The following is a 26,506-nucleotide window of genomic DNA, read 5'->3' as shown; positions in this document are numbered from 1 at the left end:
GGGACAGGTGCCACAAAGCAAATCAAGTTACCGACTTTGCCAACCAGACTACAAACGCAGCAGAGTCCTTCCATTCAACTAGACATCTGCCACTGCCATCTCTGCCTCCACACCCTACCTCGTGTCTTTCCCCCGTCTGCACAACCGTCGCTTCTCAGTCTAAATTTCCATGCCCTTTGCCCATCTACCCTTTTAGAGACCCAAAGTAGAACCCCGTTCCCTCTCTGAAGTCGCTCCCTACTGTCCCTGCCCCAAGTCTTATAGCCCACTCGGGTTTATTTGAGATATTCCTAATCCTCACTCTCCCCGCCTCAACAACCAAAATGTGCTCCTTACGAGCGGGGACCAGATGGTAAGGGGATCGTGAAGAGAAAGTAGTTGGACTAATTTGGGTGAAGGCCCAGCAGACAGGGCCCCCGGCTGCCTGGTGTGGGCGAGCTAAACGCAATCGTTGCCACAAGCCTCTCCTGAAAGGAAAAGAGCAGAAGCTGCTGACAGCTCCCTGACCTCGCGAAGGAAAACGGTAAAGAGTTCACTCCCGACCCCGCACTTCTGCCCCCAACAACCCGCCGCGCCCCGGAAGAGGTTCCGCGCGTTCCTTCCGTCCCCGTCGCGTCAGCGCACGTAGGTCCTCTCCGCCGGCGCGTCTCCTCGGCGCCACCGTTCGCTCCGCCTCCGCCGCCCTGCGCAATCGCAGTCGTGACTCCCAACTGCGTTCTCCAGCCCTTGGCGTGGGGGGCTGGAGGGATCGTTCTTGGGGAAGGCGGAGTAGGGCAACGGCAGCCTCTGGACCCCCACCCAGCCGTGTGCCCGGTAGGGGTTCGAGTTCACGCGTACCATGGCCTCACACCCAGTATCCGCGGTGGTAATCATAGAGGCACTGTTCAAGGACTTGGTCCCTGGCTGGGAAGGACTCAGTGGAGGGGGCAAACGGGCGGAAAAGGATGATCGTTGGTGGCTCTGTATACCCTGGGAGTGCGAAAGAGGGCCTCCCCCGTCCCCCGCGTCGAGCCCTAGCAGAACGAGTCACTCGGAAAAGGGCAGGGAAGAACACTCACAGTGCAAAAACACCGAAGCATGAAACCTTGTACCTTTCTAGAAGTTGCAAAAATAGCGCGGCTGGAGGAAAAAGTGTAGCTAGCTCTGTACGTGTCTGGTTGAGGGGTGGGGCACCAGAGGTTGGGCTTTGATCCGAAAAGCCTCAAGTTTCCAGAGGCTACATTACAAAGCAGGCTAATGACCAATCTTTGTTGAATCTACCAGCTAGTGGGTAATGAGGATTTGAACCAAGACAAGGACTGTTGGGTGAGAGTTGAGACAAGACTGGAGAGATAGGGGGTGGAGGTTGGAATCAACAGACTTTGTTGGATGTGAAGAGTAAAGGATAGAGGGTTCTGGTAGGATTCCCAGGTTCTAGAATGGAGCAGCCACTGAGTCAAGGCAGAGGAAGCATGAAACAGTATGGGGATGAGTGCAGAGCTCTTGGTGAACCTGAATGGAACTCTGATCTAAGGAGACTTCCCTGCTCTTGGACAAAACATCAGAAAACAAGGGGGAACACTTCCCAGTTATTTTATAGAACAAACATCTCCCTGATACCAAAACCAGACAAAGACATTAAAAGAAAAAAAAAGCCTTTGGACTAATATACGTCATAAACGCAAAAAATCTTAAAATATAAGCAAATTAAATCCAGGAATATATGAAAAGGCTAATACATCCTGGCCAAATGGGATTGATCCTAAGAATGCAAGGTTGGTTTAAAACATTCAGAAAACCAATAAATGTAATTAGCTGTATAAACAAAATGAAAGCGAAAAAGCTGATCATCTCGGTAGATAAAGAAAAAGCACGTGACAAGATTCAATACACATGAAGATTCTCAGCAAATTAGGAATAGAAGGAAACATTCTTTACCAATTAAAAGCCCTCTACAAAAAGCCTACCACTAATAGAATGTAATGATGAAAGACTGAATGGTTCCCCTAAAAATCAAGAACAAAGAATACCTCCTTTACCACCTCAATTTAATATTGTACTTGAGGTCCTAATCAGAGCACATAGGCACTTAATTAATTAATGGTGCACAGATCAAAAAGAAGTGAAACTATTCACAGATGTCACGATTTGGGGCTCAGAAAGCTACTGGAACTAATCGAATTTAGCAAAATCACAGAATACAAGGTCAGTATAAAAAACCAACTGTATTTCTATATACTAAAAATAAGCTATTAGAAGATGAAATTTCAAAATATATACTATTTGTCCTAGCATCCAAAAAACATGAAATACATAGGAATAAATTTAACAAGCTATGTGCCAAACTTGTACACACTAAAATCTATGAAACATTGCAGAGCACAATCTTTAAACAACTGGAAAGATCATAACATGTTCATAGTTTGGATGACTCAAAATTGTGATGTCATTTCTCCCTAAATTGAACTATGCATTCAACAAAGTCCCAATAAAAATCCCAGAAAGTTTTTTTGTAGAAACTGGCAAGCTGATTCTAAAATTCATTTGAAAATGCAAAAAAAACAAAAAACAAAAAACAAAAAACCTAGACTAGCCAAAACATTTTTGAAATAGAAGAACAGAGTTGGAGAGCTCCCCTACCTGATTTCAAGATATACCATAACATTACAGAAATCACTACTGTAGTGTGGGCACTGGGGCAGACAGATCGATGGGACAGAAAAAAAGTCCAGAAATAGACCAAAATGTACATGCTTAGTTCATTCTCAACAAGAGTGCCAAGGTATTTCAATAGAGAAAGGATAGTCTTTTACAAAAATGGTGCTGGAGGAACTGGGGATCCACTTGAAAGAAAAAAAGAACTGAACCTCGACTCTTACCTAACACCACACACACAATTAACTTCAAATGGATCACAGATGTAAAAGTTCAAACTACAAGATTTCTAGAAGAAAATTTAGGAGAAAACTTTCATGACCTTGCATTAAGCAAAGATTGCTTCGAATACCAAAGCCATGCGCCATAAAAGGAAAAAAATCTATTGGACTTCGTCAAATTTTAAAATGTCTGCTCTTCAAAAGATACCATTTTAAAAAATGAAAACACAAGCCATAGGCAGGAATAAAAAACCTTTGTAATGCATATACATGACAGAACACAGGTATCCAAAGTGTATAAAGAATCCCTACAATTCAGTAACAATAACCCAAAATAGACCAATTTAAAAATGGACAAAATATTTAAACAGGTATTTTGCAAAAGGAGATACACAAATGACCAGTAAACTCTTGAAAAGATGCTCAACATCACTTGTCATCAAACAAATACAAATAAATAGACGTCACTATATACATCCACTAGAAAGGCTAAAATTAAGAAGATTGACAATGCCAAGTGTTGATGAAGATGAATGGCCACTGGAATTTTCATACATTGCTGGTAGAAATGCAAAATGGTACAGGAATTCGGAAAATAGTTCTACAGTTTCACATAAAGTTTAATATATGCTTACAAAATGATCCAGCAATTCCACTCCTAGGTATTTACCAAAGAAAAACTAAAACATAAATCCATGCGAACAAAGACTTGCTCTCTAATGTTAATGGCATTTTTATTCATAATATATGTCTAAAACTAAAAACTACCCAAATATCCATCAAAGGGTATATGAGTCAGAGACGTATCACAAGGAATTGGCTCATGCAGTTATGGGGGCTGGCTACAGGTCTGAAACCCGGAGGGCAGGTCATCAGGAAAAGCAAACTGGAAGGTCTCTGGCAGGAACTGAAGCTGCAGTCCACAGGCAGAACTTTTTAAGGGAAACCTCAGTTCTGCTCCTAAGGACTTTCAGCTGATTGGATCAAGCGACCCGTATTACTGAGAGTAATCTTTATATAAAGACAGCCGATTATTGGTGTTAATCACCTCTACAAAGTGCCTTCACAGCCACATCTTCATTAGTGTTTGATTGAGTAAGTGGGTATGATAGTCTAGTCAAGCTGACACATAAAACTGACCAGCAGGTGACTGGGTATACAAATTGTGGACTACTACTCAACAATAAACAGAAACAAACTACTGATAGAAGTAACGGTATGGATGAATAAGTCTCCAACACATTTTGTTCAACAAAAGAGGGCAGACGAAAAGACCCTGTAGGATTCTACTTATTTGGAAATTCTAGAACAGTCAATAATGATCCACAGTGTCAGAATAGGTAAGTGCTTGCCTGATGCCAGTTAGACATTAGGGTGAGGATTCTGACTGCAAAGGGAAACAAGAAAATTTGGGAGAATGATGGAAATTATAACTGGACTGTGGTGGTGGCTACCCAGCTATAAACATTTGTCAAAATTCATCGAAATTATGCACTTTTTTAAAGATTTTATTTATAAGTAATCTCTGCACCCAGTGTGGGGCTTGAAACTACAACCCTGAGGTCAAGAATCACTTGCTCCACTGACTGAACCAGCCAGGCACCCCAAATTATACACTTTAAATGAGTGCATTTATGTACATAAATTATTTCTCAGTAAAGTTGTTGTGTGTGGGGGGGGGGGGACCTGATTCCTGCACAGCAGAAGCTCCAATCAAGGTTACAGAGGTATGTCCAGTTCCTATGGCACTGTTTTTGGAAAAGACTATCTTTTCCCTATTGAATTACCTTGGTACTTTTGTTGAAAAGCATTGAACCTTATTTGTAGGTGAGAAGTTTCCTGGATGGGAGTGAAGGATAAAAATGCAATCAGATCAACTATACTTCATGAAAGAGAGAGAAAGAAAGAAAGAAAGAAAAAGAAAGAGAAGAAAGAAAAAGGAAGAAAGAAAGAAAGAAAGAAAGAAAGAAAAGAAAAGAAAAAGAAAGAAGGAAAAGAAAGAAAAAAGGAAAGAGAAAAAGGAAGGGAGAGGAGAGGGGAGGAGGAAGGGGAGGGGAAGGAGGGAGAGAAGAAGGGAGGGAGGGAAAGAAAAGAATTTAATCAGAGAGATCCCTGGTTATTTCTGACGTCAGAGATGTCACATGAGCGAGAGAGACGGGGATGTGGTCGCTGGAAAGCCTCCTCTTCACTACCCCTAGCGCGCCGAAACAAACATTTAAGCGCTGCCCTGAGCCCTGTGAACGGCTGTTGTTCAGTGACTGGTCCTCATAAGGTGTACTCCTCACCAGGAGCCACAGCAGCCTCTCTGGTGACCAAACTCATCCCCACCCCTTCTTCGCCATGGGAGAAATCATCCTTCTGGAAACAGGGCTCTTCTCTGGGGACCATAACCCTGGGGGACCGGCCCTCCTGGCCTTGGAAAGGGCCCGCACCTAGAGGGTAGGGAAAGGGCAGGAAGGACGGCGATGAGCAGGAAAAGCCTTAAAGCGGCTTCCCATGGGGTGGCGAGGCAAGTCTAAGCTCGGCGGTCTCACCCAGTAGGCCTTGGTGAATCCCCAGTGGTCCCGAAGGTGCTGCTCACGGCCTGGTCCTGGACCAACGGCAAGCAACTTCACCTGGGAACCTGTTAGAAATGCAAATGACCTTGGCCCCACCCAGCCCTCCAACGCCCGGCGCCGCGGAGATGGGACCCGGCCCTGCGCTTTAACAAGCGTCCAGGTGCGCCGAGGCAGGAAGTGGAGGAAGGAATGGCAGCGTCGAACGGGGAAAGAAGGGCCTCTCCTTTAAGACTGAGTCGACGCCCCCCTGCTGCCCCTTCGCGAGCCCCCTAACAGCCTGCAGTGGGCGGTGACGCTCAGGTGGGCCTGGGAGGAGGCCCGAGCGCGGGAGGCGGCGGCGGGCTGGCGAGAGGGCCCGGCCCAGGGGAGGGACAGCCGGGACCACGACGGCACCGACGGGGCTCCCAGGGCACCCGAAGGGCCCGCCGGGGCGGCTCCCGTTCCCTCTCCAGCCCGGGCGACCTAAGCGTCTAGCGCCCCGCTCCGCAGGCCCCGGGGCTGCCCCGCTGTGCCGTCCGGGGGCTTGGGCTCGGGGTGGCGGGGCGGGACGCGGGTGGCCGCGCTGGGCGCCGGGCGGGCGGGGGCGGCGGGCCCGGCCTCGGCTCACCGCGGACGCCCGTTCCGCACAGCCGCCGGGACCCCGGCTCCCGCACCCAGCGGCATGAATCTCAGCAGCACGAGCAGCGCGGCCGAGAAGGCGCCCAGGGCCACGCTCTGGGGTGAGTGAGGGCCCGGCAGCTCCCGAGCCCGGGGGGGGGGGGGGGGGGGACGGGGAGCCCCTCCCCTGAGCCGGCCCGGCCCCCTCGCCCCTCTCCCTTCGCAGGCTGTGAGCTAAACCAGGAGAAACGGACTTGGACGGTCAAAGCCCAGAAGGAGGGGAGGCAGGACTGTAAGCTGTTGCTCAGTACGGTGGGTGCCTCCCCGCAGGAAGGGTGGTCGGATGCAGCCGGGAGGGACTTGGACAGCTGCGGAGAGCCAGGGGGGCTCTCTGGTCCCAGAAGGTGGAACAGGGTTTCCCTCCGCTGCCCTCCCGTGATGAGGTGGCCTGTCTCCAACCGCTCTCAGGTTTGCTTGGGGGAGAAAGCCAGAGAAGAGATGAACCTCGTGGAAATCCTACCCCCAGCCAGCCAGGAAGACAAGAAGACCAAGCCCATCACCATTGCCTCGCTTCAGGCCTCTGTGCTACCCATGGTGAGCCTTTCCCCGCAGGCTTAGGGAGACTGCCTGCCCTGGGGCGGTAGGAGGCCCAGCTCAGGCCTCACCCCCTGGGGGGGGATGGACAGACATCAAGGGGAAATACAGTTGTTCAGCAGTAGGGCAGTCCTGCCTGAGAGGCTATATAGCCCGTGACCGAGAGCCCTGGACTTAGGAGGCAGAGAGCCCCATTTCCATCCCAGCCCACCCTTTACGAGCTGTGTGACCTTGGGCAAGTTAACCACTTTTCAAAATCACGTTTTTAAACCTTTTGATGCTGGTGACAGGACACTGTTGATGACTTCCATACTGATTGTGTATCCAGAAATTCTTTTTCTAATTATCTTGAGTTCTTTATGCAAATCATCGTTGTTAATGGCAGTTTTTGTGTCTTTTTTAATCCAACTACACTGTCTCGGACCTCCAGTATAATATTAAGTAAGATTATAACGGTAAATGTCCTTGTTTCATTCTTGATATATATGTATATTTTTATAGATTTATTTATTTGAGAGAGAGCAAATGCACGTCAGTGTGGTGGAGAGGGAGTCTTAAGCAGATTGCATGCTGAGCACAGAGCTGGATCTCCTGACCCTGAGATCTTGACCTGAGCTGAAACCAAGAGTTGGCCGCTTAACTCACTGAGCCACCCAGGAGCCACTATATGTATATTTTTAAAGGAATGCTTCTAATGTTTCTCCATTAAGTATGACATGTTTGGTAGACACCTTTTTCAGGTCAAGGAAGTCCCCATCTAGTCCTCTCCCTTTTAAAATTGGGATTTCTTCATTTTAATCATAAATGGTTAGCAAATGCTTTTCTATTCAGATAATCATAGGTTCTTTCTTTAACCTGTTAATGTGGTAAGTTATATTAATAGAATACTATTCCGTCAACTTTGCATTCCTAAAATAAACATTATTTGATCATACTATAAATTTCTAGATTTGCTTTGCTAATAGATTAAAACTTTTTAAAAAAAAACTTATATACTTATAAGTGACGTTGACCCATAAACTCCTTATCTTATTTGGGTGTCAAGGCATACTAGCCTCATGAACAGGGGGATGGAGTGTTCTCTCCTTCTATGTGGTGGAACAGTGAAGGTAAGACCAGTATCATCTGTCCCTGAAGACCTGGGAGGCCCATCTGTAAAACTGTCCTTAAACTTTTTTTCCCCCTCTGTCCATGAGATCTCCCTAGATCTCATTCATTGCCAGGGTTTTAAAGACCATTTTTACAAATGAAGACTCTGATATTTATTTCTGTAAACCTAGTCTCTCTCTTGTGCTCCAGATCCTCTGTCCTGCTCAATGTATTTGATACCTAAGAGATAACCCGTACTTAACAAATCCAAATCCAAACTCTTGATTTTTATCAATAATCTCTTTCCCCACCCCCAAACCTGATCCTCCCCCAGGATATAATTGCTCTTCCAGTTAATCAGGACAAAAACCTCCTTCTCAAACACCGCATATCACCAGCAAATCCTGTTGGCTCTACCTTCAAACATACACCAACCAGTCTGACCACCTCTCAGCACCTCCCTACTATACCCTGGTCCAGGTGACCATTACCTCTTGTTCAATTTTATTGCAGGGCCTCCTACCTGGTCTACCTACCCTTTACCCTTGGTTCCTTATAGTCTATTCCGGGGTTCAACAAACTGCAGAATTAAACCCAGCCCACTGCCTGTTTTTGTAAATAGAGTATTACTGAAACACAGCCACACGCCTTCATTTATGTATTATTCATGCCTTTTTTCACTTGGTAACAGCAGAACTGAGTAGTCTCCGCAGAGACCATATGCTTCACAAGCCTAAAATATTTACCGAATATCTACAAAAAACTTTTCCCCAACTCCTGATCTCTTCTATGCACAGCTGCCAGAAGGATACTTTTAATTTTTTTTTAATATTTATTTAAGTAATCTCTGCATCCAACGTGGGACTCAAACTAACAACCCCGAGATCAAGAGTTGCAAGCTCTTCTGACTGAGCCAGCCAGGCACCCCCAGAAGGATCCTTTTAAACAAAAGTCAGATCACATTGCTTCTCTCCTAGAACACCTAGGTCAGTGGCTTCCCATTTCACTTCGAATGAAATCCAAGGTCCTTTATGTCCTGGCCTGCAGAAACCTCTCTTAATCTCAACCTTTGCTACTCTCCCCTCCCTAACCCTGCTCAAACAACACTGGCTTTCTTGACCATACCTTGAAAATTCCAAACATACCCCTTTCTAGGAGTCTTGCATTTAATGTTCCCGTGAGAAGGACACACTTGCCCCCATCTTCAATTCAAACTTTGCTCATATGTCCTCCCACTGAAGAAGTCTTCCCTGACCACAAACGGCACCCCCTCTTCCTACCCTTCGATAATCACTTTTTCCCGCATGGGACCCATCACTGGCTCAGTCTTCATTTGTGCCTTGTCTTTCTCCCCAGCCAGGATCTAAGCCTCAAGAGAGCAAGGACTCTGCCTGTTTCGTTTACTGCCTTCACCATAATGCCTATAGAGTAGTGCCTGGTATATTGTGGAAACTCGGCATATAATGAATGAGTGAGTAAGGAAGTGAACAAACTATGTGGGACTGGTTTGATTTTGAACTACTGTCATTTATTTAGTAGGTTTGGATCTCATTGTTTCCATTTCTTTGAGTCGTTTTTTTATATCTGCTTTATTGAGATATAATTTATATGCAGTAAGATTCACTAGTGTTGGAGCGCCTTGGTGGTTCAGTAGTTAAGCGTCTGCCTTCAGCTCAGGTCATGATCCCAGGGTCCTGGGATTGAGCCCTGCAAAGGGCTCCCTGCTCCGCGGGAAGCCTGCTTCTTCCTCTCCCACTCCCCCTGCTTGTGTTCCCTCTCTTGCTGTTTCGCTGTCAAATAAATAAATAAACTTTAAAAAATATATATAAAATATATAAATAAATATATAAACATCTTATATATGTATAGATATAAATATAGAAAATCTATATATTTATAAGTTTATGTATTATATATTATTATAAATAAAATCTTTAAAATATATTTATTTATTTCAAGTATTTTCTCCTAGTACATGGCTTGCCTTTTCATAATAGTTTTTTTCGAAGAGCACAAGTTTTTAATTTTTATAAAGTTCAATTTGACTTTTTTTCTCTTTTTTAAAAAATATTTTATCTGAGAGAGAGAGAGAGCATGAGCAGCGGGGAGTGGCAGACGGAGAGGCAGGCTCCCCGCTGAGCAGGGAACCTGATGCAGGGTTCAATCCCAGGACCCTGAGATTATGACCTGAGCCGAAGGCAGCTGCTTAACCAACTGAGCCAGCCAGGCACCCCTGACATTTTGTTCTCTTATGGTTCATTTCTTTGGTGTCCTGAGAAATCATTGCCTAAACTAAGGTCACAAATGTTCTCTTCTAAATTTACTTCTTGAAGTGCTATTGTTTTAGCTCTTATATTTAAGTCGATCCATTTCAAGATAATTTTTTTGCATGGTATAAAGTAAGGATAGTGAAACATTTTTTTCTGAGTTTCTATCCAGTGCTCTAGCACCACATTTTTTTTTTTAAAGACCGTCCTTTCACTATATTTGTATTTGTTGGCATTTTTCCATAAATCAGTTGCCCATATATGTGCAACTGCACATAAAATATGCAGATATTTCTATATTGTTTCATTGATTGATTTTTTTTTTTACCTTTACTCTCATAACAGTGATTTGATTATCGTAGTTTTATAGTGAATCTTAAAATTAGTGTGAGTCTTCCAACTTTGTTGGTCTTTTCTAAAAGTGTGTTGGCAAATTCTAGGTCCTGAGCATTTCCATAGAAATTTCAAAATAGACTTTCTTTAAAAATCAGTCTTTAGGGATTTTGACAGAGGTTGTATTGAGTCTATAGACTGCTCTGAGGGGAATTGGCGTCTTAACAATTTTGAGTCATTAATAATTGAACATATGTTTCTCTATTTGTTTAAGTCTTTCACTTTTCACTCTAACATATGTCTTTAACTTAACTTTAACTTTTCCTACTAATATTTTATAGTTTTCAGGGAACTGGTCATATACATACTTTGTAAAATCTACCCCAACATACTGCATGATTTTGGGTGCTATTGAAAGTGGTATTAACGTATTTATTGAAAGATAATTCGTGTACCATAAGCTTCGCCTATTAAGGTAAAATCAGATGGTTTTTGGTAAATGAAAGGTGATGTAACCATCACAATCTAAGTTTAGAACATTCTCATCACCCCAAAAAGTAACTCCATACCTACTACCAGTCACTCCCCATCCCCCAGACCTGCAGCACTAGGCAACCATTAATCTATTTTCTGTCCCTGCAGATTGGCCTATTCTGGGCAGTTTATATAAATCATAAAATGTGTGGTCTTCTGTGACTGCTTCTTTCACATAGCATAATGTTTTTAAGGTTCATCTGTGTTATAGAATATAACAGTACTTTTTTTTATTGCCAAATGATATCCATTGTATGGACAATACCCCATTTCAGTTATCCACTCAGCAGTTTATGGAATTTGTTTTATTTCTACCTATTAATGCTGTTGTGAACATTCATGTACAAATTTTTGTATGAGCATGTGTTTTCATTTCTCTTGAGCATATACCTGGGGGTGTAATTGCCAGGTCATATGGCAGCTTTATGTATATAACATTTTGAGGAACTGCCAAATTGTTTCCTAAAGTAGTCACACCATTTTACAATCCCACCAACAGTGTCTGAGGATTCCCATTTTCCGACATCTTTCGATGCTTGTTATTGTCTGTAATTTTGATTACTCATTTTATTGGGTGTGAACTGGCAGTTCAGTGTGGTTCTTTTTTTTTTAAGGTTTTATTTATTTATTTATTTATTAATTTATTTGAGAGAGAGAGAGAGCAGGGGAAGGAGCAGAGGGAGAGGGACAAGCAGACTCCACACTGAGCGTGGAGCCCAACATGGGGCTTGATCCCAGGACCCCCAAATCATGACCTGAGATGAAATTAAGAGTCGAAGGATGCTTGACCAACTGAGCCACCCAGGTGCCCCCAATGTGGTTTTGATTTGCTTTACCTAATGACTAATGATGTTGAGCCTCTCTTCGTGTTTTCATTGGTCATTTGTACATCTTTTTTGGAGCATTGTCTATTCAGGTGTTTATTTTTTAAAATTGCACTTGAGTTTGATATTTTAATATTTGTCTTCTTTAAATCGTATGAGTTTTTATATACTCTGCATACAAGCCCCTTATCAGATGACTTGCAAATATTTTCTCTCCCATTTTCTGAGTTATCTTCTCACTTTCTTGATGCTATCATTTGCAGCACAAGTCTTTACTTTTGATGTAGTCCAATTTATGTTTTATCTTGTTGCTTATGCTTCTAGTGTTGAATCTAAGAAACTGTCACCTAATCCAAGGTCATGAAAATTTGCTCCAATGTTTTCTTCTAGGAGTTTTATAGTTTTAGTTCTTATAGTTAAGTCTCTGATCCATTTTGAGTTCATTTTTGTGTACAGTATAAAGTATGCAGATGGTGAGGCACCTGGGTGGCTCAGTCATTTAAGTGTCCACTCCTGGTTTCAGCTCAGGTCATGATCTCACATTCATGGGATCAAGCCTGCATCCGGCTCCAGGCTCAGTGTGGAGTCTGGTTCATATTCTCAGATCCTACCCCTCTGCCCCTCCGTGCTCGAACTTGCTCCTGCATGCACTCTTGTGCTCTCTCTCAAATAAATAAATAAAATCTTTAAAAAAATGTTTTAAAAAAATAAAACAAAATAAAATCTCTAAAAAGAAAAAAAGAAAGAGGGGCCCCTGGGTGACTCAGTCAGTTCAGCATCTGTCTTCCACTCAGGTCATGATCCCGGGGTCCCAGGATCGAGCCCTACGAGGGCTTCCTGCTCCACAGGGAGTCTCCTTCTCCCTCTCCCTCTGCCTGCCACGCCCCCTGCTTGTGCCCGCCCGCCCTCTCGCTAGCTCTCACTGTCAAATAAATAAAATCTTAACAAAAAAGTATGCAAATGGTATTTTTAAATGTTATTTTATTGCTGTTCAGTAGTAGTATAGTTATGTAATTGTTTTTGTATTATCTGACCTTGCTAAACTTGCATATAAGTCCTAGCACCTTTTTGTTGATTCCTTAGAATTTGTTATGGATTTATTCATGTTATCTATGAATAAAGTAGTTTAACTTCCTTCATTTCTTTTTCTTGCCTGCCTTCACTGATGAGGACCTCAAATATAATGATGAATAAAAATAGTAACAGCAGGTCTGTCCTTGCCTTTTTCCAGTCTTCTACCATTAAGACAGATGAAGGATTTTTGTAGATGTCCAAATGAGGGTGAGGATGTTCCCTTCTAATTTCCTGAGATATTTTGTCATGAATGGATGTTGAGTTGTCCAAGAATTCTTTTCTGCATCTATTGAGGTTATTTTTTCCTTTATCCTGTTATGTGGCAAATTACATTTACTGATTTTTCAAATTTTATTTCTTTTAATGTTTTTAAATTTTAGGGTATGCTCCATGCCTAACATGGGGCTCGAACTCACACCCCCGAGATCAAGAGTGGCATGAGCCAGCAATACGTAAAAGGACAATACATTATAATCGAATGGGACTTATCCCAAGAATGTACAGTTTTATATATTGCTGAATTCCATTTGCTAATATTTTATTAAGGATATTCATGTTGGGGTGCCTAGCTGGCTCATGCCACTCTTGATCTCAGGGTTGTGAGTTTAAGCCCCATGTTGGGTATAGAGATTGCTTAAAATCTTTTAAAAAAAAAGATATTTGTGTCTATATTTATGAGCAACATTGGACTGCTGTTTTCTTGTCATTTCTTGTTTCTGTCTGGTTTTAGTATGAGGGCAATGCTGGCCTCAAAATGAATAGGAAGATCCTCTCTTCTGTTTTCTGAAACAGTTCATGTAACTTTGGTATTTTTTTCTTAAATGTTTTAGTAGAACTCAAGTGTGAAGCAATCTGGTTAACTACAACTTAAATTTCTTTAATAGATTTAGGACAGTTTGGGTTGTTTTTTCTTAAGAGAGCTTTATGTCTTTCAAGGAATTTTTCCATTATGTTCAAGTTGTCAAATTCATTGGCATAGAGTTGTCCATAATATTCCCTTCCTTTCCTGTAAACTCTGTAGTAAATTCTATTCTTTTGTTCCTGATAATGGTAATTTGTGTCTTCTCTCCCATTTCTTTGTACAGTCTGGTTACAGGTTTAATACTTTTATCCATCTTTTCAGGAACCCGCTTTTTGTCTCAACTTTTCTCTATTGTTTACCCACTTTTGTATTTTATTGATCTCTGTTCTTTATTTCCTTTCTTCTGTTTGGATTTTAATTTGCTCTTTTTCTAGTTTTTTAAAGCAGAATCTTACATTATTGATTTTTTTTTTTTTTTTAGACCTTTGGTCTTTTTCTGATACAACCATTTCATGCTTTGATTTTCTTCTAAGCACCTTTCTGACTTCATCCCACAAATGTTGATAAGTACGGTTTTCATCTTCATTCCATTTAAATTATTTTATAGTTATCTTTAGCCCCTGGGGTATTTAGAAATATGTATGTTTTTCTAAGATTCTCTCATTGATTTCTAATTCTGTCTCATTGTGGTCTGAGAAAATACTCTATATAATTTCAGTCTTGTGTTCTGACTTTTATGACCCATAATATGGCCTAGTTTGGTGAATATTTCCTTAATGCTCAAAGAATGTGTGTTCTATGGTTGTATGTATTATTACTGTCAATTATATCAAGTTGGTTGGTAATTTTGTTGGAGTCTTCTGTATCCTTACTCATTTTCTGCTACTTGATCTGTTACTGAGAAAGGACTGTTGAAGACTTCAACAATAATTATGCTTTTGCCTATTTCTCCTATCAATTATCAGTTTTTACTTCATGTATTTTGAAGTTATTTTATTAGGCACATATACTTCTAGGATTGCTATATCTTCTTGGTTAATTGATCCCTTTATTATGAAATGTCCCTCTTTATCTGGGGTAAATATTCTGAAGTCTACTTGGTCTCATTAATTTAGAACGTCTAGCTCCCTTTTGATTAGTGTTTGTGTGCTATATTTTTCCTATTTTTTTTTTTTGGTCATTTTACTTTTAACTTCTGTATCTCTCTATAAAGTAGGTTCCCTTTAGATACCATATAATTGAGTCTTCCTTATTTAGCCAATCTGGTCATCCCTGCCTTTTAATTAGAGTATTTGAATTGTTAATATTTAAAATAATTATCAGCAAGGTTGGATTTTAACCTGTTGTCCTGCTATTGGCTTTCCTATTTGTCCCATCTGTGTTCCTTTCTTTTTTTCTGGCTGCCTTTTGGGTTAGCTAAGTGGTTTTTATGATTACATTTTCATCTCCCCTATTGGTTTCTTAGATATACCTCACCTCTATTATTCTTTTAGTGGTTGCTCTAGAATTTATAGATGCATCTTTATTTATTTTTAGATTTTATATTTATTTAATTGACAGAGAGGGAACACAAGCAGGGGGGGGTTCGAGAGGGAGAAGAAGGCTTCCCGCAGAGCAGGGAGCCCGATGCGGGGCTCGTTCCCAGGACCCTGCAATCATGACCCGAGCCGAAGGCAGTTGCTTAACCAGCTGAGCCACCCAGGCGCCCCTATAGATGCATCTTTAAATTACAACGGTCTATATTCAAATAATATTATACCACTTCATGAATGATATGAGAATCTTGCTACAGTATACTTCATTTCCCATTTCCCATCCTTTGTGCTATTCTTGTAATAACTTTTGTTTCCACATATGCTATAAATCCCACACTACATTGTTCATACTTTATTCACGACCCTGAGATCAGGACCTAAGCTGAGATCAAGAGTCAGATGCTTAACCGACTGAGCCACCCAGGCATCCCTTAAGTTTTTATTATTTTAGTAACCTCTACACCCAACATGGGGCTTGAACTCACAACCCCAGGATCAAAAGTTGCACACTCTTCTGATTGAACCAGCCAGGCACCCTAGACAGTCTATTTTTTAAAGAGATTAGAAATTAGAATAAAACATTATGTTTACCACTTCTGGTACTCTTCATTCCTTTGTGTAGAACTCTAGGTTGACTTTTTTGCCTTCAACACTTAATAACATTGCTCCATTGACCTTCTAGCTTGCATAATTTGGAGAAATCTAGTATCCTTGTCTTCATTCCTCTTTATGCAATGTCTTTTTTTCCCCTCTGGCTGCATTAAGATTTTATCCTTATCACTGGTTTTGAACAATTTATAAAATGCCTTGAGGTTCATTGAACTTCTTTAATTTGTGGTTTCATTGTTTTCATCAAATTTAGAAATTTTGGGGCGCCTGGGTAGCTGAGTCGCTAAGTGTCTGCCTTTGGCTCAGGTCGTGATCCCAGGGTCCTGGGATCGAGCCCCGCATTGGGCTCCCTGCTCAGCGGGGAGCCTGCTTCTCCCTCTCCCACTCCCCCTGCCTGTGTTCCCTCTCTCGCTGTGTCTCTCTCTGTCAAATAAATAAATAAAATCTTTAAAAAAAAATTTAGAAATTTTTTGGCCATTATTCTGCAAATATTTTTTTCTGCTCCCCACTTCTCTCTTGGGGAGTCCAATTACAAGTTTATTAATTGTGTTCAAACCTACCTATTTTGTCTCCCTGATCTATCAATTACCAAAATGATTTCGGTTAAAATTACCAATTATGATTGTGGATTTTCAGTGGATTCCTCTCATAATTTTATTATTTGCTTTATATATGTTTATTTTTCAATTAAAATTTTTAGATAATTGTAGATTTACATATAGCTGTAAGAAATAATACAGGGAGATCCCTATATATTTGCCCAATTTTCCCCAAGTAACATTTTGCAAAACTGTAATATAACATTGAAATGAGGATATTGACATTGATACAATCGAGCCATCTTGTTCAATACAATTTCATCACCTGAGTTCATATATTTAGCACCAATGGGGCAGGGAGACAACAGGGATCCCTCAAAATACCCTTTTATAACCACACCCACCTCCCTTCTGCCTCCTGTTCTATCCCTAACCTCTGGCAACTACCAACCTATTCTCCATTTCTAAAATTTTGTTCTAGAAATAGTATCATACATATGTAACTTTTCTGGAACAGGCTTTTTTTTATTTCCCTCAGCATAATCTGGAGTTTCATCCAAATTGTTTTGTGTATTCTTTTTATTGCTGAGCAGTATTCCATGGTCTCACTCTACCACAGTTCAACCATTCAGCTGTGGAAAAACTGAGCTGATTCCACTTTGGGACTGTTATGAATAAAGCTGCTCTGAACATTTGTGTAAAAAATTTTATGTAAGTATAACTTTTCCTTTCTTTGGGATAAATTCCCAAGAGTACAATTACTGGGTCATATGGTGGCTTCCTGCTCACTTTATTAAAATGCCAAAGTGTTTTCTAAAGTGGCTGTGCCATATACATTTTTACCAGTAATGCACGGGTGATGCCTTCTTCTGCATCCTCACCAACGTTTAATGTTGTCACTATTTCTGTTTTTCTGCCATTCTAAAATGTGTGTCTTGATATCTCATAGTGCTTTTAAGTTGCATTTCCCTAATGGCAAATGATGCTAAACGTCTTGTCATGTGTCCATTTGCCATCTGTGTATTCAGTAAAATGTCTGTTCATGTCTTTTGCCCATTTTTAACTTGGATTGTTTTGTTACTGTTAGGTTTTGCTAATTCTCTATAGATTCTAGACACTAGTCCTTTGTCAAGCCTATGGTTTGCAAATATTTTCTCCCTAGTCTGAGTTGTTTTTTTATCCCTTTCCAATGAACTTTTTTGGAATAAAAATTTTTAGTTTTGATGAGGCCCATCTTACCAGTTTTCCTCTTATGACTTTTGCTGTTAAATCTAAGAACTCTTTGCCTGCTCCAAGATCACAAAGACTTTCTATGTTTTTTTGTCCAAAAGTCTTATAGTTTCATGTTTTGCATTTAAGTCCACAATCTATGTAGAGGTAATTGTGGTAGAAGTTGTGGGGTTGAGGTCAAGCTTCATCTCCTTGCCTCGGGATGTGCAGTTGCTCTGGCCCCATTCATTGAACAAGCTGTCCTCCTCCCTTTAACCAGTCATGCACCTTTGTCAATAATCAGTCTCACGTGTCTGTGTGGGTCTATTTCTAGGTCTTCTGTTTTATTGATCTTTGTGTCTCTCCTTCCAATACCACACAGTCTTGATACTGTAGCTACAGTCTTTTGCGTGTTTAGACTACGTTGTCAATGCATATGATTTACAGAATTATCTTCCTGGTAAACCAACATTAGTTTTTTATCCCCAAAAATGCTTATTGAATTCAAGCTTGCATCATCTGCTATTAATTTGTTTTCCAGTTTTCTCTTAATATCCATTTTCCTTTATTCTTTAGTAATGGAATTCATGACTTTTAGCTGGCCACAGGCTACTGAGAATCAGGCATGGCCATGAAGTTCTGGCCAATGGAATGTAAGCAGAAGTGGTCAAGTGTCCTTAAAGAGAGATCGTGTGACCGTTTTTATCCCTTCCTCCATCCTGCTGGCTGGAATATGGATGTGATGGCTAGAACGTGAGCAGCCATCCTGGACCAGAAGGTGGAAGCCATGTATTAAAGATGGTGGAGTAACACAATAGGAAGAACCTGCATCCCTGATGACTGAAGAGCAGTATATACCCACAGCTGACTGCTTCTATCCAGATTGAGTTTATGTGATAAAGAAATAAGCTTCTGTGTTGTATAAGCCACCGGCATTGAGTTTTCTGCGGCTTGTTACCAAACCGAATCCTAACAAATACAGCTAGCTTCATTTTTGTTTTAGATAGTTATGTTTGCAGTAACAGAGACCCAACTCCAGGGACTCAAACACATTCGAGATTCGTTTCTGTCTTGGTTGGAAGACATCCAGACATAGGCAGTACAAGGCTGGTAAGATGGCTCGATGGTCACCAAAGACCCAGGCTTCTCTTCTCTTTCTTCTCTCCTGGGTTCAAAACTTCCATCCTCAAGATCATCTTAGAGTCCAAGAAGGCTGCTGCAGCTCCAGCTCTCACTTCTGCATTTAGGGTAATAGGCGAGAAGAAACAGGGGGAGACCAAAGGGACTTTTCTCAGTTCTCTGTCTACCTCTTAAGGAGTCTTCACACAAGCACCACCCACCAAATTCTACTTATAACTCATTGGTCCAGAAATTAGTAACATGATCACAGCCAACTACACAGGAAACTCAGGAATACAGTCTTCGGTGGGTACAGTATTTGAATAGTATCAGGACACTGCTATTATGGAAAAAGGGAAGAATGGATATTGCAGTAGCCTTGAGAAGCCTCTGCCACACCTGCTAGGTATGCTTCCATGTCTTTTCTTCAACATTTCCATGTGCTTATGTTTTAGGCATGTATCTTATAAGCAGTAAGTAGCTACGTTCCATGTTAATCTATCTGACCAATATAGTCCATTTATGTTTACTGTGATGCTAATATACTTGGATTTATTTGTAATATGTACTTTGTGATTCTATATTCCTTGCTTTTTCATGTTTTGTTTTTCTTTTATCTCCTTTTTCTGTCTTTTATCAGATTAAGGTTTCTTTTCCCCTTTTCTATTGGTTTGGAAGCTGTTGAATCTCATTCTGATTTTTATTATTAATTTTTTAACAATCATGCATGATTAGTCTAAAATTAATATTCTATTCCTCCTCCCAAACAATCAGGGGAGATTTTCTAATTACCTTCTTCTTAACTTACCTGTTATCATGCAGTGTCTTAGCTTCAGCTTGTTTTAAACCCACTCAATACTAGTCAATACTAGTATGATTTCGTTTTACAATAATGCTTGCTTGGATTTTTCTTTGTTGACCAAGTTTCTTGCTCACCCCACTGCTGCTTGTATCCACCTCTTCCTTTTCCATGTAATTGTCCTCTTTTAAAAAAAAATTCTTTAAATTCAATTTAGTTAACATATACTGTAGTCTTAGTTTCAGGGGTAGAATTCAGTGATTCATCAGTTGTATTTAACACCTAGTGCTCATCACATCACATGCCCCCCTTAAGGCCCATCACCCAGTTACTGCATGCCCCCACCCCCATTCCCTCCAGCAATCCTCGGTTTCCTGGAGTTAAGTGTCTATTATGGTTTGCCCCCCTCTCTCTGTTTTTATCTCATTTTTCCTTCCCTTCCCCTGTGTTCATGTTTTGTTTCTCAAGTTCCACATATGCATGAAATCATATGGTATTTGTCTTTCTCTGATGGACTTACTTCACTTAGCATAATACCCTCTAGTTCCATCCATGTCGTTGCAAATGGCAAAATTTCATGCTTTTTGATGGCTGAGTAATATTCGTGTGTGTGTGTGTGTGTGTGTGTGTGTGTGTGTGTGTGTGTGTACCACCTCTTCTTTTGTTTTGTTTTTTAATTTAAATTCAATTAATTAACATATATTATTTGTTTCAGGGGTCCGGGTCTGTGATTCATCAATCTTACATGACACCCAGTGCTCATTACAACACATACCCTCCCCATTGTCCATCACCCAGTTACCCCATCCCCCCACCCCTCTCCTCTCCAGCAACCCTCAGTTTGTTTCCTAAGATTGTGAGTCTCTTATGGTTTGTCTCCCTCTCTATACCACCTCTTCTTTATCCATTCATCTGTCAATGGACATATGGGCTCCTTCCATAGTTTGGCTATTGTGGACATTGCTGCTATAAACATTAGGGTGCATGTGCCCCTTCAGATCACTATGTTTGTATCCTTTGGATAAATACCTAGTAGTGCAATTGCTGGGTCATAGGCTACCTCCCTACTGTTTTTAAGGAACAGGAGGAAACTCCATACTATTTTCCAGAATGGCTGCACCAGTAATTGTCATCTTTTTGACACCTCATTGAGTAGGTCTGGGAGTAGTGAACTTACTTGGGCTTTGCCTGGAAATATCTTTATTTTACCCTCATTGCTTCATGATAGTTTGGCTGTGTATAATTCTACAAAGAGGGGAGTTTCCCTCGAAACTTTGAAGATGTCATTCTATTCTTCTGGTTTTTGACGTTGCTGTCAAAACCTTCAGTCTGTCTGATTATTGTTCCTTTTTTGGAAATCTGTCTTTCCTCTCTGGTTTATTTTAAGATAACCTCTTTGTTTTTGCTATCCACCATTTCACTGTGGGATGTTCAGGTGTACATTTATTTTTATCTGTTCAGAACTTAGGTTTCCTGGATGTGAGGATCTGTGTCCTTGACGGTTTCTAGAAGCTCTTGGTTATCACTTTGCATATTGATTCCATTACTTTTAGTCCCTTACTGTGATGAGATGCATGTTAGATCTGCTCATTCTGTCCTCCATACCTCTCAGCTTCTCTTTCGTATTTTGTTCATCTGTCTCGATGTGCTGCATACCGGGCAGTTTCTTCACAGCACAATTCCAGTTTCCTGATCCTTGTTTTAGCTGGTTTATTCTGCTTTTTAACCCTTTGTTCAGTCTAGAAGCTGCATTTGGTTCTTTTTATTTCTCCTAATACCTGTTCTTACAGTTCTGATTCCTACTTTTGTTTATTTGATTTTCATCAATCTAATTTCACAATTGTTTAGATTGTTTTTCTTTTATCTCAGGTTCTTGCTTGTGCTGGTCTGCGGTCATCTTGTTTCCTTCTGCTCACTCTAGCAGGATTGTGTCTTGTATGTTTTTTGTGATTTTTAGATGAGGAGCTGTCTTCAGGGTCTTGTTTTTTTCTCTTAAAGAATTCCATGTGAAAAAAATTGACAAGTGTCCCAAGAGAACAGTTTTGTATTTGTGTCTGCCATTTGCCCAGGAATGTCACCAGTCTGGGATTCTATACAAGTTTCTGGACTTGGCAGTACTCACCAAGTGAATTCAAACTTTGTGTGGGAGGGAGGTACAGCCTGTGAGTACAGGTTCTCACAGGAAACTTATTTATCCCCCTTGCATTTCCTTCCTTCAGTGGTGGGGGGAGGGGGAGTTCCTAGTAGGTGGGTTTGGAATTCTGCAGTTCCTAGCCTCTCCCCAACCCTGGAGCTTTTTACTGAGGTGCAACCCTTAGAGGGTCCTAGCCTCCATTCAGCGGGCTCTGTGACAGCGTTCCTCTTTTGAACCCAGGCCCTGTCTCCTGTCCATGAGTTTGTGTTAAAACCTAAGGCCACGGGATGCCTGGGTGGCTCAGTTGGTTAAGCATCTGCCTTTGGCTCAGGTCATGATCCTAGGGTCCTGGGATCAAGTCCCGCAATTGGGCTCCTTGTTCAGTGGGGACCCTGCTTCTCCCTCTGCCTGCCTCTCTCTCTCTCTCTTTCTCTCTCTCTCTCTCTCTCTCTCTGGCAAATAAATAAATAAGATCTTAAACTCAAGGCCAGAGCTGTTTTCAGGCATATCTCCCCCTCAGCTGCTTACGGCACCTGTGCTTGCCACGCTGCCCCTTCTTTTCTGGTGCATGGGACCTCTTCTGTCTTACTATTCAGCCATGCAATGAAAACATTGGAGTATATTTTATCCAGCATTTCTGGGTGTTGATGGCTGCAGAGTTTCAGTTTTCATTTATCTCCTTCCTGTCTGAGCCCAAAACTCTAAATTAATCTCCCTAAGCCTCAGTTCCCTCCTCTGTAAAGTCATGGCACCTCCATCATGGGATTGTCCTGAGGGGTTCGATAAATAAAGCCTGTAAAATGCTTAGCATAGGGCCTGGCACATGGTAGGCAGTCAATAAATGGGAGTATCATCATTGATACTCCAGAAAATTTGGAAAGTTTGGAGAAGTATAAGGAAAGGAAATATCGTACTGTCCCCTGAAAATTATGGTTCATACTTAAGAGAAGTCTAACTTTATTCATATGTATATCCACACACTACTGGTACTGTACATACCACTTTGTGTCTGCTTTTCTCCTTTGATTCGTCTCTTATTCAGGTGGGCCGCCATAACAAAATACCATAGAGTGAGGGGCATTTATTTTGTCACAGTTCTGAACGTCTGAGACCAGGGTGCCAGCAAGGTCGCATATGGGGAGGGACCCTCTTCCTGGCTTGCAGATGGCCGCCTGCTCTCTCTGTCCTCACACGGCAGAGAGACAGAGACAGAGGGAAGCCTCTGGCCTCCTTTATAAGGGCACTCATCCCATCATGAGGGCCCAGCTCTCATGACCTCATCTAATCCTAACTGCCTCTCAAAGGCCCCACCTCCAAATATCCTCACACTGGAGGTTAGGGCTTCACATAAGAATTTGGGGGATACAGTTCAGTCGGTGGCAATCACACTTCTCTACTGAACAGCTGCCCCTCAGCTTGGAAGCCTGTCTGGGATCTTTAACAAGAGCGGGGTTATCAGATTCACATTCTTCTCTGACAGAATCCACCTCAACAGGAAGGGGCTGATGACACAGTGAGGCCCAGAGAACCTGAAGTGTGTGTAGTTGGGGTTTAGGGAATCAGTTCTGAGTGTTTCTGCCAGAGAGCAGCTCCCAGGCAGCCTCCAGGGGTGAGTGAGCCCATCTTCTCCACTCCTGCCCCTGCATCCCTCCCCCTGCAGGTCGTTCTGATGGGACTGGAGCTTTCTCCTCCAGTCACTTTCCAGCTCCGGGCTGGCTCTGGACCTGTGTTCCTCAGTGGCCAGGAACTTTACGGTAAGTCAGAGCTTGGACCTGGGGAAGGTCTCAGAGTGCAGTACCTAGCACCCAGGGCCAAGGGGGGAACCGGCACTCCAACGCTGGAGGGATTCTTGAGTTATTAGCAAAAATCCCCAAAGGCAACGTGTTTGCCAGTAGTCTGGACTGGGAGTCCTGCTTTACCCCCCTGCCTCTGTGGGCCACAGTCCCCTTGCCTGTAACACCAGGGTGGGGGTATACTTGGTTTCATCTTCAAAGAGCAGCTGGGAGGAATAAACGGGACATCCAGAAAAAAGCAGTTTGCGGGGTGCCTCGTGCTACCGCACTGAGAGTGTCAGCTGCTGTGAGGCGCGTGGCTGGAGGGGCCGTAAGGACCCCAGCAAGCCGCCGCGCCGCCAACTCTTCCTGGCCTCCTCTGTGCGGTTGTCCCTCTTTCGTCAGGGCACTGCCCTACCCCAAGACCCTGGCAAGGCTCTCCTTCACTCAGGATGAGGTCCGCATTCCTCAGCCGCCCCCTTCGCTGGCACCCTCCGCCCACCCTCCCTCGCCTGACTGCTTCCCAGCCAGAGCCACGGCGGGTCCCTTCCGCTGCCCTCCCCTGCCCTCCCCTGCCACCCCGGCTTCTCCGGGGTTCCGGGCCCCTCACATCACCCGAGCCTCCACTTTGTCAGAGAGGCCAGAAAGGGTCTAGAGGAGGTGGCAGGTGCTGGCTTCCCCAGGGCAGCTCTGACGGCGAGACCCATGGCGGAACGGGAGCTCGCCAGAGACCCGGAGCTCCGCGGCCCTCCCCCTTCCCTGCGCCGCAGACGCTGCAGACCCGTCCTGGGAGGAAGAGGAGGAGGCGCTGGACGAGGAGGAGGAGGAGGAGGAAGGTGACAGCGGCGAGGTTGACGACGACGACGAGGACGACGACGACGTAGATGTGTCCCTGGAGGAGGAGACCCCTCTTAAACAAGTCAAGAGGCTGGCGCCCCAGAAGCAGACCAGCGTTGCCAAGGTGAGGCAAGGGACCCCCAGAGGCTCCCCAGAAGGGGGCCAGGCCCGCCGCGGGCTGGGTGCCTGAATGTGCGAAGCCTGGCCAGGGCCCGCCGGGCGCTCAGCGGCAGGCCGTGCCGCTTGTGTTTGCTTCCCAGAAAAAGAAGGTGGAGAAGGCAGAGGAGGCCGTGAGGTAACTCTTTCCCTCTATTAAGTCGGCCGCGATCTTGTAGCGGGGGTACGTGGGGCTAGAAGGGGCCTGCCATGTGTGCACGCGGGTATGAGCCTCCTGCCGCAGCCTCTGGGGAAGCCTTAAAGTATGCTTACCTTTCGCCCTAATTCCACTTACGGCAATTCCTTCCGAAGGAGCCCACCCAAAATATGGGTAAAATGATAGGCACTGAGATATGCATTATTCAAGTAACAGTAAAAAATGGAAGCATTCCAAATGTTGGCCAATATAGTATTTGATTGAGCCATGTCACATTTTCCCAATGGCATGTGACCTGGTGCCTATGAAGAATATAGCATCCTGGAAAGTGTTTATTGAATTTTTAAAGCAGGATATTAAGTCATATTCATGTTATTTCATATGCTTTTAGAAGAAAACAAAGCAAAAAACCCTGAAGGGAAACGCACCAAAATGTTAATACTGGTGGGGAAATAAAGAAAATAAGTAATTTAATCTCTATTTGCTATATATTGTGCAACGTAGTTGAACATTACTTTTATAATGAAAAAGACCCATTTGTGATAAATAAAAGAAAGCAGATGGAAGCCTGAGAAGAACAAAACATCTTGTTTAAAATAAGACAGAGTGGTCCCCGGCAGGTGACAGGCGGAGAGGTAAATTCTCGGCAGCTTCCAACTCTCCAGGTCACAGCCCCCTGCTTTCAGTGTGGGCACTGCGAGGGTCTGGGCTACTGGTGTCAGGCTGAGTGCTCTCTCCTTCCCACCCACATCCCCTCTCCTTGCCCCACCCCACCCAATTCCAGACCCAGGCTTAAAGACAAGAGTCCTGTGAAAAAGGTGAGTACCAGGAGAAGGGGCTGGTCCTGGGGGGGGGGAGGAGGGGGAGGGAGTGGGACACTGGCGCCCCCCCTTCTCTCCATAGGCCAAACCCACACTCAAACCCAAAAAGCCGGGATTCAAGAAATGAGGAGCCAGGAGTGGCCTGGCTGCAGGGACCAAGGGAGAGCCAGCTAGAGCACATGCAGGGTGGCCTTCCTCGGCGCGTTCCCCAGGTTCCCCCCTACGCAGCCTCTCTCCATCTGAGTCTGAATGGGATGGAGTGTTGGGGGCGACACAAGAGGCCCTCACTCCCAACTCTCGAGTTTCAGCAGGACCTGGAGGGAAAAGCTCCAACCTCGGGGCCACAATAAAGTTTGCTTTGTCAGGACCTTGTTTCTGCCATCTGTTCCCAGGGGCCGGCCTTCTTGCTGCTGCAGTGAGCCCGTGTGCCCGGCAGAGGGCGGCCGCGCGCCAGCTGGGTTCTGCTCTGCTCTTTTACCTCCCTTTACCTCCCTCTCTTGTTCTCAAACTCCCACCCACTCCCACTCCCACCCCCCCCAGCTTCGGGGAAAAAACCAAGTGTCTCAACCCCTTGCCCAGCTTCAACTTTCTGCCCCTGGCCTGAGGGAGGGAGCTCCAGCTGGTGTGAGTCTTTCTGTGTCCACACTCGCTTGTGGCTGGCCCGTTTGCCACGTGCCGAACCAAGGGGTGAGAGCTGCCCACCCTGCCAGGAAGGGCCTTGGCCCGTCAGACTAGCCTGAGGATCTTCTCTCCTGGCCCTAATCACGTCTGTCGCTTGTCAAATACACAGGACATCTATTGGAACCCCGGAGGAGGGATGCTAGTTGTGCGCTTCCAGGCTTGCCTCCTGTTCAGGGTGAGCTCCTGCTTGTTTGTGTGCAGATCTGTGTCAGGCAAGAGCCCGGAGGCCTGGACCTTCAAGGACACCCTCCCAGGCAGGGCACATGAGGCAGGCTTTACAGAGTCTCTAGAGGGTCTCTTACAGGAGGTGGACAGGTAAACACTCTTAACTCCCCTGTGAGGCATCCCCCAGGACAGTTCCTGGAGCCACAGAACAGGGCTCCCCAGAATGTTCGGGTGAGGCAAGGGGGGACTGGCAAGGGGGTGAATGACCTGGAGCCTGGGTCACCCATGGTGACACACAGATGGCCCCCCACTTGGGCTTATACTTGCAGGGCCTCTGCTGGGCTTCTCCCTGGCCCTCCCCCACACCTCCACCCGCCAGACCTAAAGTGGGCCAATGGGGAGATGGCCCTGCCTCTCTCCAGGATCCGGAGGCAGGGTCCCAGAAG

The 26,506-nt window shown here is 43.8% G+C and overlaps 1 protein-coding gene across 2 annotated transcripts; it reads left to right on the top strand.

Annotated features, from left to right (window-relative positions):
• Positions 1-768: 768 nt before the first annotated feature.
• On the top strand, positions 769-25,575 carry NPM2 (nucleophosmin/nucleoplasmin 2). Of its 2 annotated transcripts, none has more exons than XM_073891248.1 (9): positions 769-813; positions 6,043-6,132; positions 6,237-6,322; positions 6,479-6,604; positions 23,132-23,225; positions 24,014-24,204; positions 24,341-24,375; positions 25,178-25,211; positions 25,297-25,575. In XM_073891248.1, the coding sequence occupies exons 2-9, from the start codon at positions 6,075-6,077 to the stop codon at positions 25,339-25,341; spliced, it is 669 nt and encodes a 222-aa protein (XP_073747349.1). In that variant the 5' UTR covers positions 769-813; positions 6,043-6,074; the 3' UTR covers positions 25,342-25,575. The 2 variants fall into 2 exon arrangements, with proteins under 2 accessions (XP_073747349.1, XP_025729816.1); XM_025874031.2 differs by lacking the exon at positions 769-813 and adding an exon at positions 5,554-5,713.
• Positions 25,576-26,506: the final 931 nt, after the last annotated feature.

Source organism: Callorhinus ursinus, unplaced genomic scaffold (genome assembly GCF_003265705.2).
Source record: "Callorhinus ursinus isolate GAN/ISIS: 27379988/994484 unplaced genomic scaffold, GSC_fseal_2.0 scaffold4, whole genome shotgun sequence".
Classification (NCBI taxonomy): Eukaryota; Metazoa; Chordata; class Mammalia; order Carnivora; family Otariidae; genus Callorhinus; species Callorhinus ursinus.
The sequence above is the reverse complement of the archived record's forward strand: the minus strand, read 5'-3'. Positions and strand labels throughout refer to the sequence as shown.

Bases quoted from the DNA above. Each gene is read 5' to 3' on its own strand.
- NPM2 (XM_073891248.1), top strand. From the start codon at position 6,075: ATGAATCTCAGCAGCACGAGCAGCGCGGCCGAGAAGGCGCCCAGGGCC. The intron at 23,226-24,013 runs GTAAGTCAGAGC...CCTGCGCCGCAG, and splicing joins CAGTGGCCAGGAACTTTACG to ACGCTGCAGACCCGTCCTGG. The intron at 25,212-25,296 runs GTGAGTACCAGG...TTCTCTCCATAG, and splicing joins ACAAGAGTCCTGTGAAAAAG to GCCAAACCCACACTCAAACC.